Source organism: Myotis lucifugus, unplaced genomic scaffold, assembly GCF_000147115.1.
Source record: "Myotis lucifugus unplaced genomic scaffold, Myoluc2.0 scaffold_13, whole genome shotgun sequence".
Taxonomy (NCBI): domain Eukaryota; kingdom Metazoa; phylum Chordata; class Mammalia; order Chiroptera; family Vespertilionidae; genus Myotis; species Myotis lucifugus.
Genome location: NW_005871061.1, coordinates 5,233,216 through 5,248,297, shown reverse-complemented (window position 1 = coordinate 5,248,297; position 15,082 = coordinate 5,233,216). Strand labels below are relative to the sequence as shown.

General features: G+C 37.2%; 1 protein-coding gene across 3 annotated transcripts in view; it reads left to right on the top strand.

Annotated features, from left to right (window-relative positions):
• DIAPH2 (diaphanous related formin 2) overlaps window positions 1-15,082 on the top strand; it is a 906,095-nt gene that overhangs the window by 71,113 nt on the left and 819,900 nt on the right. For 2 of the 3 annotated variants that reach the window (XM_023750473.1, XM_014452154.2), the window contains 2 exons: window positions 1,335-1,439; window positions 6,702-6,722. In XM_023750473.1, the coding sequence (XP_023606241.1) occupies window positions 1,335-1,439; window positions 6,702-6,722 (126 nt within the window). The remainder of the gene's footprint in view (window positions 1-1,334; window positions 1,440-6,701; window positions 6,723-15,082) is intronic. The other variant, XM_023750472.1, reaches the window with a different exon arrangement.

The window sequence follows — 15,082 nt, the reverse complement described above, 5'->3', positions numbered from 1 at the left end:
ATTAGTTTACTTGATTAAAAAAACAGTAATGGCCAAAATTACTAAGAGAATAAAGGGATAAAAAAATCAATTAAAATTGAGGTATAATTTACATATCATTAAGTCTACCCTCTAAAAGTGTTCAGTGTGTTTTTTAAGTATATTCAAAGACTTGTATAACCACCACAACAGTAAGTTTAGAATATTTGTATCACCTGAGAAAGAAACGCTATACCCATCAGCAGTCATACCCCAATCCGCCCATCCCCTCCTCCCCGGGCCTTGGCAACCTCTAATCCACTTTCTGTCTCTATAGAATAGCCTCTTCTGGACATTTAATATAAGTGGAATCATATAACATGTGTCTTTTGTGACTGGCTTCTTTCACTTAGCATAATGTGATTTCTTGGTTCATGCATGTAAGAGTATTTCATTCCTGTTTATGGCTACATAACATTCACTTGTATGGACATATTACATTTGTTTATCCATTCGTCTTACTTGATGGATATTTGGATTGTCTCCACTCATTTGGTGATGCTGCTATGAACATTCATGTACACATTTTTGGTGTGGATATGTTTTTATTTCTTTTGGGTATAACCTGGGTCATGTGATAACTCTATGTGTAACTTTTTGAGGAACTACTAGACTGTTTTTCCAAAGTAGCTGCATCATATCACATTCTCAACTTCTCCACATACACACCAACATTTACTGAACCTCGAACAATGTGTTCTTGTAACTGAACATTTTTCCCTCCAATGAGGGATTTTTGTTATCCCATTATAGGTAATTATATTTCTACCTCTTTTTTTTCTTTTTCAAATCCAGTAACTTCTTATGAATTAACAGGAGATATATATAAATTAAGTAATATATATATATTAAGTAATATATATATGTTAGGTAATATATAAATTACTTTTAATTTACTGTTAATTTATAAATAATAGATTTACTGTTTATTTATAAACCATATTTGCTCCTCTAAATAGTAGTGATCCTAGGGGAGCATATAGCAAATAATAAAGTATGTGTTTGGTAGTTATTATATTTATTTTTGTTATTGGGCCAAATAAATAGCTTTGCTAAGGCTGTATGATGTATATCTATGCTATAAACTGCCAATTTATTCTGTGGGATAGTTAAAATTTTTCCTTTCTGCTCATTATTTGACTAGGTAGAAATATGAGCCATGAATATATGGTAGATTTTATATAAGATTACAGTATCTAGAGTGGAAAATAATAGCAAAGGATCCACAAAAATAATAAATATTAATATTTATTCATCACTTTTGAAACTCTTAAGCAGAAATTTGCTAATGCTCTCCAAAATGTTCTTTCTAACAGGAGGACATGAACCTCAATGAAGAACGAAAAGCTCCTTTACGAAACAAAGATTTTACCACCAAGCATGAGATGGTTGTCCAGTATATTTCTGCTACAGCCAAATCTGTAAGTAGTGAGGCTTTCCTGGCACCAACATAATAAGCTTAGCATTATCTGCTTAAAAATAAACCGCAGACCTTCAAGTTCTTGCCTCACTGTACTCATATAGCCTATTCGGGAAAAAATTATACAAGTATTTTTGTACATTTAGTATATAATTTTTTCAAAGTGTTCAAAATTAGAGAGAATTCCATTATAAACAGGACAAACTAAAGATAGAAGGCTCTGAGTTAAACCAGTGAGTCTTGGGATGGAGGTTTTGTGTGCTTTCTAAAAACTGACAACAATTTGCAGGTATTCCATTTAATATACAGTTTGTTACATGAACATTTTAGATTTTGAGGTTGAAGACACAAATATAGCCTAATCATAAGCTTTGACTAAGTTTACACTAATGCTACATGCCTGGGTCTGCTTGCATGAATATTTTAACAATATTTTTAATAGGCAGTTTTGTTTCTTCATTATTTTACATGATACTATGTAAACTACCTTGTAATTGTTGTACAGCTTAATTTGATATAAAGAAGGTTGCTTAATATGAGCTTTAATCAGATCTGTGTGAGTTTCAAAATATTTGAAAGTGGGGTTCATTTGCAAAGACTTATCAGAAGGAAAAACACAATTTTTTGATGGAATATGTTGCTTTCTTCACATCTTAAGGTGCTTCCAAAAATAGTCTCCAGGGTAGTGTGTTGTGTTTTTTTTTTATAAAAAAAATATTTTTGAAATGGGGTAATGCATTGTTTATGTACCTATAAAGAAAACCCTTTTCTCATTTAGAGATCATAAAATCACTATGTATGTATATATTACATATATGTGTGTATGCACACACACAAACACACAGTGATTTTAGGTGTGGTATGTATATTATATGTGTGTGTATATATATACACACACATATATATGTATATATAAATAATGTGTGTGTGTGTGTGTGTGTGTGTGTATATCCATTTACATGCATTTACATGCATATTTTAAATTTATAAAGCTGACCAGAGAAGAAAAGAGTTCTTCATTGGAAAAGTATATTCTAAAATTATTTGGCTCTCCTATTAATGCTATTTCAGTATAGTAATTGCAGTGGCAATTGCTGATGCATTTTGCCCTGAATTCCATGATCATATTGATTCCATATTATACTTTAAGCAAGCTAAATCCGAATGCCGAACTATTTAAACATAACGCATTGCAGCTCTGCCAGAGCAGAACAACAGCATGTTTTTTAATTTGCTTCTGGTATCCAAGGGCAGAAATATGTTTCGAGTGATAAGTGAAATTTGCCATGAGCGTCGTTTTCAATAGAATTAGGTGATGCATAGGGTTTTACTTTGAAATTCTGATGAATCTCTTCTCATTTTGCACTCAAGTTATTGTTCACAGTAAAATGCTTTAGGAAAATGCAGGGTGTACATTCAGTGTTATTTTTCAAATACCTAAAGGCAAATACAGGAGTGATTCTATATAACCAAATCTGAGTGCAAAGTACGGATAATAATATATGAATAATCATGCCATATCTTTAATGAGATTATTTCGTTAGTGTTTCTGGTTCATTTATTGTTGTTTTGGTTGTGTAAGTGGGGCTGAATGTAATGAAGATTATATGAAGCTCTTCTTCACCTTTTGATTTTCACTCTGTCGCTATGTAGAACTTGTCATTTTTTTCTCATATTGTTTCCTTTTCAAATGACCAAAGAAATGCACAATTTAAGTCATACACTCATTTTTCAGATTAAAATGCTAAAATTTGGGGAAATGTGCAATGAGTTCTCTTGAATTGCTTTATTCAAAAAATGCAAATTGAATATTTCTCAAAAGACATTGAAAATTCTATGTTTAAGCCGGGCATTCACCTCAAAGTCAGTACTGTAACTCTTTATTATATGACCTTTGTTTCATTCAACATACATATGAGCACCTGACACATGTACAGCACTTTCATTAGAGTTCCAAGATTATACGTTTTATTTGCTAATATTTTTCAAGGAGCAAATATTATGGTGAAAGAAAGCCTGTTGATAAGCATGTTTTAAAGCTCCCTCACCTTGGGGAACCATTAATTAGTACTGTGTTTTCTGTTGTTTAAACAAAGAAAATTGCTTATGTAATTTCTTTATGAAGATGAGAGGAATGCCATTCAGTGACAAACAATTCTCTTACCTTTTGACCTCTTCATGATTATGACAATAAAATTTCCATAAATTATAACCTATGGCTGTTTACCTATGTTTAACCAAGGTTTCCATCCTGCTTGCATATCTTATACATTGTTATGCTTACTTTTTCATTATATTGATACACTGCTTAAAAATGTTTTCTCTTGTAAAGTAAGCAGGATTCTAACCACTTCTTTATGAAAATTATTTATAAGTAGTCAAAACTTTCATCTTGAAGTAAAAATAAGTTAAGGGCTAGAGTCCCTGGTGGAAAAATGTTTTATAGTCACATGTAAAACATGTGAGAATTACAGTTAAATTGAGACATAAATTGTGCATTTCCCCCTTTAATACCTGCATTAGTCATTTTCTATGGCATTGAAAACAAACAACATGTGAGCTCAATAGGAAATGTCCATCATCCTCCTGGGTGCCTGTAAGGACAGTAAAGAAAAATGAAACTGTACATAGGTATGTGCTCAAAACCTGTTTCTAAAGCAAACCAGAGACTATTGTTTAATTAATGTGGCTAAAATTAGCATGGAATCAGAGAATATAAAGGAAATTAAAAGATAATAATGAAAACTATTGCTTAGTTTTTCCCCCTTCAAGTCCCACAATAGAGAATGTTATGTTGCATTGTGTGAATATTAAAGGAAGAAGTAGCTTGAGTAACTGTCAGAGATGAATGAACTTTAAATCAGGGAGCAGAGAAGAGCATTTCCTCTGCACCAGACCGGCTGGCTTGCTTATTGTAGCCTGCACAGTTCTGGACCTGACCTCAGATAGCTGGTACATGTAGGTCATTTGGCCGCAAATAAACTGGAAGAGTCTATATTTTAAACACCAACATATGTTTTCAGAACTGGAAAACCAAGCTTTGTGAACATTGAAAATGTAGTCATACCAATTCATAATCCTGAAGCAGGGCAGAATACATCAGTGGTTTGGAGGGCATCTTGCATGTTATATCAGAAGAGCTTATTTTGCCAGTTATGAGGAAAAATTAGTCACTGAAATCCTAACCTTAGCTCGCCACATGCCAATGTCCATATTAGAATATTAAGAAGCAAGTTTATTTATAACTTAAATCACAATCTTTAAAGTTGATATTTTAAAATATGTAAAATTGTATTTTTGAAGACACGTGAGCCCTTGACAGGTATCATTGGAAAAAAAAGATCTCAATAGGAAATAATTTCAAATAGTGATACCAAATACATCTATAGATTTTTTAGATTGACCTGTATAATAAGCAGTTAAAGTTTCAGTATAGCTATGTGTGTGTGTGTGTGTGTGTTTGTATACATGTATTATGGCTTTGCTCTTGCCATTATAGATATTTTCTTTCTCAGGTCTTCTTTTCCAGGCGTGGTCTGGATTTGGTGAAACACCTGAACCCAAACATGACCAAACCAGTTTTTCTTAGTTTTCCTCTTCCAATCTTAACTGTTCGCTTCAGCTAAATGCAGTCGTTTTTCAATCTGAGTGAATCATTAAATGGGCCATACCCTGGTCATTTCCCTGGGTATAGACCTACCTTAATTGTTAAGACAGGCTGGCATTCTTTTTAAGTCTCATGTCTGTGCTAAATAAACAAGGGACAAATACATAAGACTTCTGTCTTTTTGGAGGGAGGAAATAATTTAGGTCAATAGCATATCTTTCAATTCAGAGGACTGTTAATGGCACCAAAGAGGCTTTTATTCAACTAAATAATCACTGCCTGTAAATAGTCTGTTGAGTGAATATTTAAGAAAGCTGCTTCTCTCTCTGGAGATTCATGGATTCCTCTAAAATTATTTACTTGGAAACTGTCGTTATCGTTTTGTATCTTGTGGTATCCTATTCAATTTAGGATTCCTACTGGAATTTCAATTATATTTGATTTTTTTAAGTACTAGCTTAAAAATAGAACACATATTGATAACAACTTCTATCAGATTAATGGTTTTAGATTGTGGGTTAGCATTTTTTGGACATTGCTTGATACTCACGTGTAGAATTCTGATAACAGTGGTTTGATTTATGTTTGGATTTTGGCATTAAATTATGTTTAAGACTTTGATTTTACTTATTTTTAAAACATAATTCTGCCTCTCAGAAATTCTCTTATCTCTTATCCATTAGGAAAAGCTCAGTCCAACTTACAATTTTGAACTGTTCCTTCCTTATGAATATCTGCATGTTTAGATTTAAAATGCTTCTTTGTCTTCATATGATATGGAAAAATCTGATCTTAGAAATGCTAAGATGACCTAGAAAACTAAAATCATAAGCAATCTCTCTTCTTTGTAATTTTCAAGTATAATAAAAAATATTATAAACTTTAAATTTATAATAATATAAAATATTCCAGTTTTCAACCTAACTTTCATTTCTTAACTTAGTACACGATGTTGAATGCAACATTTATATTCTAAAATACCTTATTTCAACATTGAGGTTATAACAGGGGAAGGAAAAAAAACAAGCAATATTTGGGAAAAAGTAATTTTCTATTGATAAATTTTGGAGGAGCTGTGGGCTAGTAAAATATCTGATGCCTAATTACACTTAATCTTGCATTACTTAGTGTTTTGATTGCACTATATGAGAATCCCATCACAGTACATTTAAAATAAAACACACCTCAAATTGTAATAATTTTTTTTTGGGGGGAAACCTTATTCCACAGACTTTACACATTTTTGAAATGTGGTAGAAATGAATACTGATATATATTTTTTAGTTTGTAGAACTAAAGCAGGGGTCCTCAAACTTTTTAAACAGGGGGCCAGTTCACTGTCCCTCAGACCATTGGAGGGCCGGACTATAGTTTAAAAAAAACTATGAACAAATTCCTATGCACACTGCACATATCTTATTTTGAAGTAAAAAAACAAAACGGGAACAACTACAATATTTGTATTTGCATGTGGCCCACGGGCCGTAGTTTGAGGACCCCTGAACTAAAGTATTAAAAGCATACATAGGGTTAGCTATTTACTAATTTACTAAACACTTAACTTTTGTAAAAAGCTTCTAATTACTAATACTGTTGCTGTTTGTTTTTGTTTTTTGTTTTACACCATAACCACTCTTCATCGACCACTGCATGCAGATAGTTGGAAGTAAAGTTACGGTGAGTACAAAAGATGTGTTTTACCCTTAGATGTGAATTTGTGCTTTTTGGAATTGAGTGACTTTTGCTTATTGTATTTTATATGCTTGGTTTTTCTTTTGGTGTATATTTTACCAAAGCAGTGAGATGAATATTATGATTGGGTGGTTAAAATTTAGCTATGATAAGTATTTTTTCTGTGGTCTTGGAAAATGTCTTAGAACTAGAACACGCTTGTATATTTTGTCTTAGAAAGTTTTACTTTTTTAAGAATTGTGCTTGTGTCAGTCTTTATGATTCTGATAAAATTGCACGTTGTATCTCAGTCTCTCAGGATGGCAGGGGAAGGACTCCTAAAATGTTGGTTTATGTGAACAGGAATTCTTATTAAAATGCCTCACTGTGATTTAATATCACTGAGCACATAGCGTAATGAAAACAATCCTTGATGTTCAGTCAGGAGGTCTAGGTGCCTGTCTTTGTTGGATAGTACTAATGGGCTCTGTGACTTTGGGCAAGTCATATAATTTCACTGTGACTCAGGTATTAAATAGATAAATTGAAGTGATTGGCTTATCTTTTTTAAAAATAGTTTATTGGTTTTTAGAGAGAGAGAAAGGGGTGAGAGAGGAAACATTAATGTGAGACCGTAACATCCATCAGTTGCCTCCTGCATGCCCCCTACTGCAGGGGATCTAGCTGCAACCCAGGCATGTGCCCTGGCTGGGAATGGAACCAGCAACCTGTTGGTGCACTGGACGATGCCCAACCAACTGAGCCACACTGAACAGGGCATATTATCTTTTAAGACTCTGTTGCTATCTTTTAAAAGTATTCTATTCAAAGCACTGTATTTCAATGTTATAATTACACTAGAGGCCTGGTGCACGACATTCGTGCACTGGGGGTGTGGGGATCCCTCAGCCCAACCTGCACCCTCTCCAATCTGGGAGCCCTCAGGGGAGCCCTCTCCAATCTGGGAGTTTCTGTCTGTCTTTGAAATCATATGAGCGAATTGTCTGAGACCCCAACTCAGTTTGGTTTGTTGCTCACAGAATAATAGAGGCATTTTTTTTTTGTTTGCTTCATTGGTGGAGATTTCCTGGAAGTTTTAGGATATCTTCCCTTTAATTTTCCTAGACACTCTGATTTTACTTATGTCTCTCACCTTTGCTTTCCCTCCATCCCCCACCACAACAGTAACTTGCTCCAGGCTCACTTTGCTCTAGTGCAGGGGTGGGCAAACTTTTTGACTCGAGGGCCACAATGGGTTCTTAAACTGGACCGGAGGGCCGGAACAAAAGCATGGATGGAGTGTTTGTGTGAACTAATATAAATTCAAAGTAAACATCATTACATAAAAGGGTACAGTCTTTTTTTTTTTTAGTTTTATTCATTTCAAATGGGCCGGATCCAGCCCGTGGGCCGTAGTTTGCCCACGGCTGCTCTAGTGTCTAGGAGATCCGTCTGCCACCAGAACTACGATTCCCAGAATTCCTGGTGCTCCCCGCACTCTGGGCTTCTGCTTCTGGTCCTGGGGCTGCCACCAGAACTACTGTTCCCAGAATTCCTGGTGCTCCCCGTGCTCTTGGTTTTCCCTTCCTGCTCTGTCTCCGTCCCATGGCCTCCCACTCTGCCAAGTCCTCCAAGCCGCTGGCATTCCAGCTCTGCTCTCTGCCCGGCGGCTTGGGGGGGCATGGCTCCCTCGGTCGCTGGGAGCAACTGAGGGAGCAATGTCGCCCCAAGCCTCTGGCTCTCCCGCTCTGCTCTCAACCTGGTGGCTTGGGGAGAGCAACCTAGGGAGCCATGTCCCCCCAATCTGCCAGCTCTCCTGTTCTGCTCTCCGCCTGGCGCCTATGTATGCAAATTAACCCGCCATCTTTGCCGGGTTAATTTGCATACTCCTGATTGGCTGGTGAGCGTAGTGGAGGGTCAGTCAATTTACATGTTTCTCTTTTATTATATAGAATGATACACTATTACATAATACACCAAAATGCCCTGTATTGTAATTGAGAGCTGTCTGTAATCACCTTGCCTTCATGACTAAGCAGTCTGTAGGAGGAAACATCTTTAACATCACCGTGTACCATGGTATCTAGAATAGTGAATGTGTCTAATATTTGTTTTGCTTTAAAATTTTGCTGTCTTCTTTTCCCTTTTGTAATTCAAAGTGACATCTAGGGGAAAAAAGTCATCAATCTTTCAGGATAATTGAAGAAATCAGCACATATTTCATTAGTGCTTGTTATGTGCCAAGAACTGTGCTAGGTGCATTGATGACTGGAAAATAAGGATGAGATAAGACCTTTTAGTTTCAATAATATATGTTGAAATAATTAAACCTTCCTCGAGCATGCTGATTGTAGGTGTACAGCATGTCCTCGAGTAATGTTGTTTTGTTCAGTGTCGTTTCATTATGACATTGATGAGATACTGTAGGAACTTAACTGTTGTTTATATCAATTAGTCTGTGTTAAAATTGGTTTCATTATATGTCATCTCACTTAAAATTAAAGTTTCCAAGAACCTATGGATGATGTTAAATGAGGACTTATTGTAATAGAAATTCATATGCAGGAGAGAGAAGTAGGGTTAGAGTAATTAGAGAAAATTCCTTGAAAATTTCTGAACTTAAATTGATGGCTGTGAGTGGACTAGGGAGGGGAGACTATGGAAGCTACCAGATTAGGGTAGTAATATTCAATGCAAAAGTTTAGAGGAAGAACCAAATCGTGTTGGGGGTTGGGGCAGGGAAGGGGAAAGCAAGAGATGAGGCTGAGTTTGCTAGAACAAAGAATGTATATTGCAAAGAATAAAAAATCAATTTGAAAGAGGATCTCAAAGTCCTGGCAGAATATTAGAAATTAGTTTGAGCTAAGTTCAGCAGGGTTTAAGAAAAATAAATTTGATAGTAGGTAGGCTGGATTAGGCAAATGGTTCTCAAACTTGAAAGTGTAACAAACTGTAGTTTTTGTCCTTTATGGGGATACAAGAACTCTGCATTTCGTACCAAGCACCACAGGCAGTTCTGTTAAGGTAGGCCGAGGAGCACACTTTGAGAAATGCTGGATTATGATGGAGAGAGATTTGTTTGGGGGGCTACCCAGGAGACGTGTGTGTGAGTCAGTGAGGACCTGTATTGTACTGCAGGGTAGATTTAGATGGGTGGGGTTAAATCATGGAGTTTTGTGTGATAAAGGAATCTTGAACTTATTTGAATGTGAGCAGGAGCCAGCCTATATTTCTGATCTTGGCACCATAAACAATCCAATGGCCTATGCTAGAAACCAGTGAAATACTACAGATTCCACCACATCCAATTACCAACTTCTATGGCTGTTTTCTCTAAGTAACTCTTAACTCTCTCCCCTAATAACCTACACCACAGCCCCCTTAGTTCAGAGTCATCATTTCCCACACCAGTAACTGCCCTGCCTAGTGGGTAGTCTCCCAGTCTTTGTTCTCTCATTGGGCTCCTGCATGTTCTACACTGTGACCAGAGATCGTGTTTCCCTCTTAAAACTTTCAGACGGCTCCCTCTTAGCCTTTGTGACCTTATCCCTGCATCCTTTCTAATTTCATCTCCAGCTGCATAGTACATGTGCCTGCCATCTGGCTATATAGCAGCTCTTAGAAATTCCTTAACATCCTATTCTTTAATACTTTTAAATCAAGCATATTCTATTTCTTTGAGCTGGGATGCCCTTTTCTTTTCTAACTTGCCCAGCAAGCTCCTAAATATCTATTCAAATTAAGCTTCATGTCAATCTTCAGAGAAGCTGTCCTAGATAACTCCTTCCTTCCCATAGCACTGTGTATATAACTGTATTATAATATTGAACATATTTTAATAAATCATTTATATGTCTTCCCCAATGAACATCGCTCCTGCTCTCAAAACGCTAGGTCTAATGGGGAAGACAGACAGGTAAACACAATAAAGGCAGGGTCTGAAGATGCAATGTAATAAAAGTTGCAAAGTGGCAGGCCGGCAGGCTGTATATGGTTCATGGAAAAGTTTCATTTTGTCTGAGAATGTTTTGAAAGACAGTATGAGATGGGTGTTATGATTGATCTGCAATATAAACTATTTCATATCCATTGTCTATGACCTGCTTCTCACACTGGAGTTTGCAAACCCTGCGATAAAGGAAACCATAGGAATCAGCTTCCAGAGGAAGTGATGAGGGATTAGTTCTAGAAGTTTAGGTGGGAGGCGTCCCTAAAGGGAGACATTTTTGTTGTTGTCTTAAGACTAGAGAGAGGAGTGGACAAATAGTATTTACAGCTACTCTGGTGGAAGTCAGGTACAAAAGGTCTTAATTTTCATGGTCTCATTAATTTTCAAAAGAGGAGAATGTTTGTTCATTGATAAAATGGTCAGGTTAGAATTTCATAGAACTGTTGCAGAGAGAAGAATTTCTAGAATAACCACTTTAAGAATCATAGTTACCTAGAAATGACATACTTTGGTCAAAAAAGTGAGTGATAGAGAAGCCAGAATGAAATTGGAAAGGTGGAATATGTAATGAACGGGTCTGCCTGACCCTGTCTTTCTTTTGTCTCTTTGGTGTTGATCAGGAGCAGAAATGGAGGCATTTGAGGCCCTCCTGATCTTGAACTACTGCTACTTGTGCTTTTCACTCTTCCCCTTTATCAATTTTACTTTAAAAATCAGGCTGCAAAACTGCCCGTTACCTTAACATAACCCACCTCTCAGCCTCATGCAGTCTTGCCTCTGACTTTGCTCATCTGATTTTTTTGTTTTATTTTGTTTTGTGTGTTTGGGTTTTTTTTGCATGGAACGTTTCCCTTCGTTTGTCCACATTCTGCCCCTCCTCTATGGCTCTTCCATGAAGCCTAGCCTGAGTCCCACCTCCATCCCCCCCGCTCCCGATTTCTACCTAACAATTTCTCTGAAATTTTGTAGCACTTTCTTTTCTTCTATCTCTTACGGAATCACTTTCTACCTCATCTTATACTTTCTATTACATTTTATGTTCCTTAAGGGCTTCTCTTATAATACTCCTATTTTACTTTATAGCAGGGATTTTCAACATTTTATGTCTTATGGCACACATAAACTAATTACTAAAATTCTGCTGCACACCAAAAAATATATTTTTGCCTGTCTGACAAAAAAATAGGTGTAGTTTTGATTCATTCACATCAGATGGCTATTGTGTTGTATGTTGTCATTTTTAAATTTGACAATCCTAGGGAAAAGAGGTCAGTGCCCCCGACTAAATAGTCAGGTACTGCATGTTTTATTTTATTTATTTATTTTTTTTAAAATATATTTTATTGATTTTTTACAGAGAGGAAGGAAGAGGGATAGAGGGTTAGAAACATCGATGAGAGAGAAACATCGATCAGCTGCCTCCTGCATACTCCCCACTGGGGATGTGCCCGCAACCAAGGTACATGCCCTTGACCGGAATCGAACCCGGGACCCTTGAGTCCGCAGCTGATGCTCTATCCACTGAGCCAAACCGGTTAGGGCGATACTGCATGTTTTAAAAATTCTCAAGGCACACCAGTGTGCCATGGCACACAGGTTGAAATCACTGCTTTATAGTAATATATGCCTTGAATAATACTGTTACTCTATGGGTCTGTCTTTTTTTATTACTGTAGTATAGGACTCTGTGAAGGGATGCATGGGTTTATAGGGCAAATAGACCTGGGTTCAGATTCCCATTCTATTATATACTAGCTATGTGACCCTAGATAATTTACTTAACCTCTCTGAATCTCAGTGTTCCCTTCCATAAAGTGAGGATAATAGTACTAAATTCAGGATGGTTTTGGATCTTACTGCTTATATTTTATATATTTAACATATAAAGAAGCTTGCAAATAGTAGGTCTAAATTATATTTTGTGTTAAATATATTTGATTCTTCAAAAAACTTGGTATGGAAAACATAAAAACAGGAAGAGGACACAATAATATTAGATAAATATTAGATGAGCTGCCTTTTTTATTGGTGAAGTATTCAAGGTGTGTGCTATTTGATAGCACTTATTCTGGACCAAGAATGGTGGGGAGGGTTAGCTGGATGGATAAGGGAGAATGCTTCACCTGCTTATTGGAAGCTATGTGTTATGTGGCATAGATTATTGTTGAGCTTTGAGAAAAAAATTCATATGTGGTCTCAAGATAATATTCAGAAAGTTATTTTAAACATTTAATAAAATAGTTGAATACTTGTTATGGATACAGTCTCTGCAGGGAAATGATAAAATATCTTCCTGTAGATATCTTAAAGTGGCAAAAGAGAATTTGGAATAGAAAGAACTGAATGGCTTTTTTAATAGCTTCTAATTCTAAATAACTGTTGTACAACTTTTTGAACCAAAATATATTGTTTTTATTATTTAGTAACACATTGCATAAAACAGATTTAGAAAACAGTGAAAATGGTTGATTTGATTTCACTGCAAGCTAAGAAAAATTTATCCACAGATTGAAAAATCCCTATTCCTCTGTGGGGGAAAAAAAGAAAGAATTGACATGATTACACACGGTAATTGGAAAATAGAATTATAGTGACCAGACCTTACAATGTTAAATATAAGGTAATTTAATGACATAAATAATTGAGTGCCTAGTGCTGCAGTAGGATGTTTTTTGGGATAGTGTTTGTTTTGGCATTAGAGAGACCTGAATTTGAATCTCTGATTCAGCACTCATTCATTCCCTGTGATCTTGTTAACCTCTCTGGCCACAGTTGGCATTCTTTTCTTGAATAAAGAGTTACTGGTTATCTATTATATGCCAGATACTATTCTAGGTGCTCATATGATAAACCATAATGGCAAATAAAATGATTCCAATATTTCAGGTTTCTGAGTAAGTATAGGATCAATAGTATAACCCTTGTCCTACGTGAAGATACAGACAGATAAAAAATATGGAGGCTCCATTAGCATGAAGGTAGTGAAGGATTCAGCCATAATTTACATCTCAAAAAATGTAACAGAATTGAAAGTGAAATTGCTCATGGAGTTTACATTCTAGCTAGGGAGATGGACAGTAAGACACATATCAAATATGATGGCAGGTAGTGGTAAGTGCTACAAAGGAGGGGGGGAAGCAAGGTGAGAAAGCTGTGATCAGGGCTGTGTTATTATTTTAGACTAGGGGCCCAGTGCACGAATTCATGCACCTTGAAAGGAACTGTGGGCCATGAGGCTGAAGTGGGCATAGGGGCGGGACTCGGCCCCTCCTCCACGTCTCCGTCAGACCCCTCCCGCCATGGCCCCTGGTCCTCTGTGTGCCGTTAGCCCCGCTCCTGCCACCACCGCTTCCATGTGCTGACAATGCCGGCCCCACTTGCACCCGCTGATGGCACCCAGTGATCGGGACTGGCACCAGGCGCCGGTAGCAGGTGTGAGCAGCAGCTCCAGCGCTGGTTGTGGGTGCGAGTGGGGCTGGCGCCAGCAGTGAGTGAAAGTTCTGGGCAGGACTGTGGCATGTGGGAGCAAAGAATCTTCAGTAACCACCATAGGCTTACCCTGATGACAATGACTGGCACCCCACTTTGGTCTGGCGCCCCTGCTCACCTGCTCCACCATCCCACCGCGGCTGATGCCTTCCATGTTCCACGCTCTGCCAATGCCAGCCATGTTTCGCACGCACCCCCTGGTGGTCAGCGCATGTCATAGCGACTGGTTGTTCGGTTGTTCTGCCATTTGGTCTATTTGCATATTAGGGTTTTATATATACATAGGTAGGTGAGTTCTCTTAGCAAATGGCATTGAAACAGACATGAATGAAATTGGAGAGAGCCATGAAAATATCTCAGGAAGAGCTTTACAGGCCGAGAAAACGTTAAGCGCCACAGCTTTGAGGCAAGAGTGTATCTTGAGTAGTTAAAGAATAGCAAAGAGGTGGCCATGTCTGGAGTGGGGTGAACAATGGGAAGTACGGGGGTATTCAATAACCAACCTGAGAGTTAGTGAAGGTGACTGAAAACACAGGTTAATCATAGTAATGGGTAGTAAACTTGGAAAGGTGGGTTCAGGTCATTAGAAGGGATATGCCAAGGAGTTGTGAGGAATCCCAGAAGGTTCTGAGCAGTGGGATGACAAAATCTGATCTGTATTTGGGGAAGTTTAATGGAGGAGTGGAAATTGGAAAGGTTAGGGAGCTCAAGCTGGGGGTTGTTGAAGTAGCTTAAATAATAAGACCCTGAACTGGAGAGTGCTTAGGAAGAACTTAATGGAGGGTATGGATGAGAGAGAGGGAGGTTGTGGAAGTGGAATATCTCAGCCTCAGCAAATGATTAAGAAGGGCAGAGGAGATGTGCGATTCAGCAGTGACTGAAATTTCAAGCACGAGTGACTGGAATGATGGTGACTTGAGCATTCATA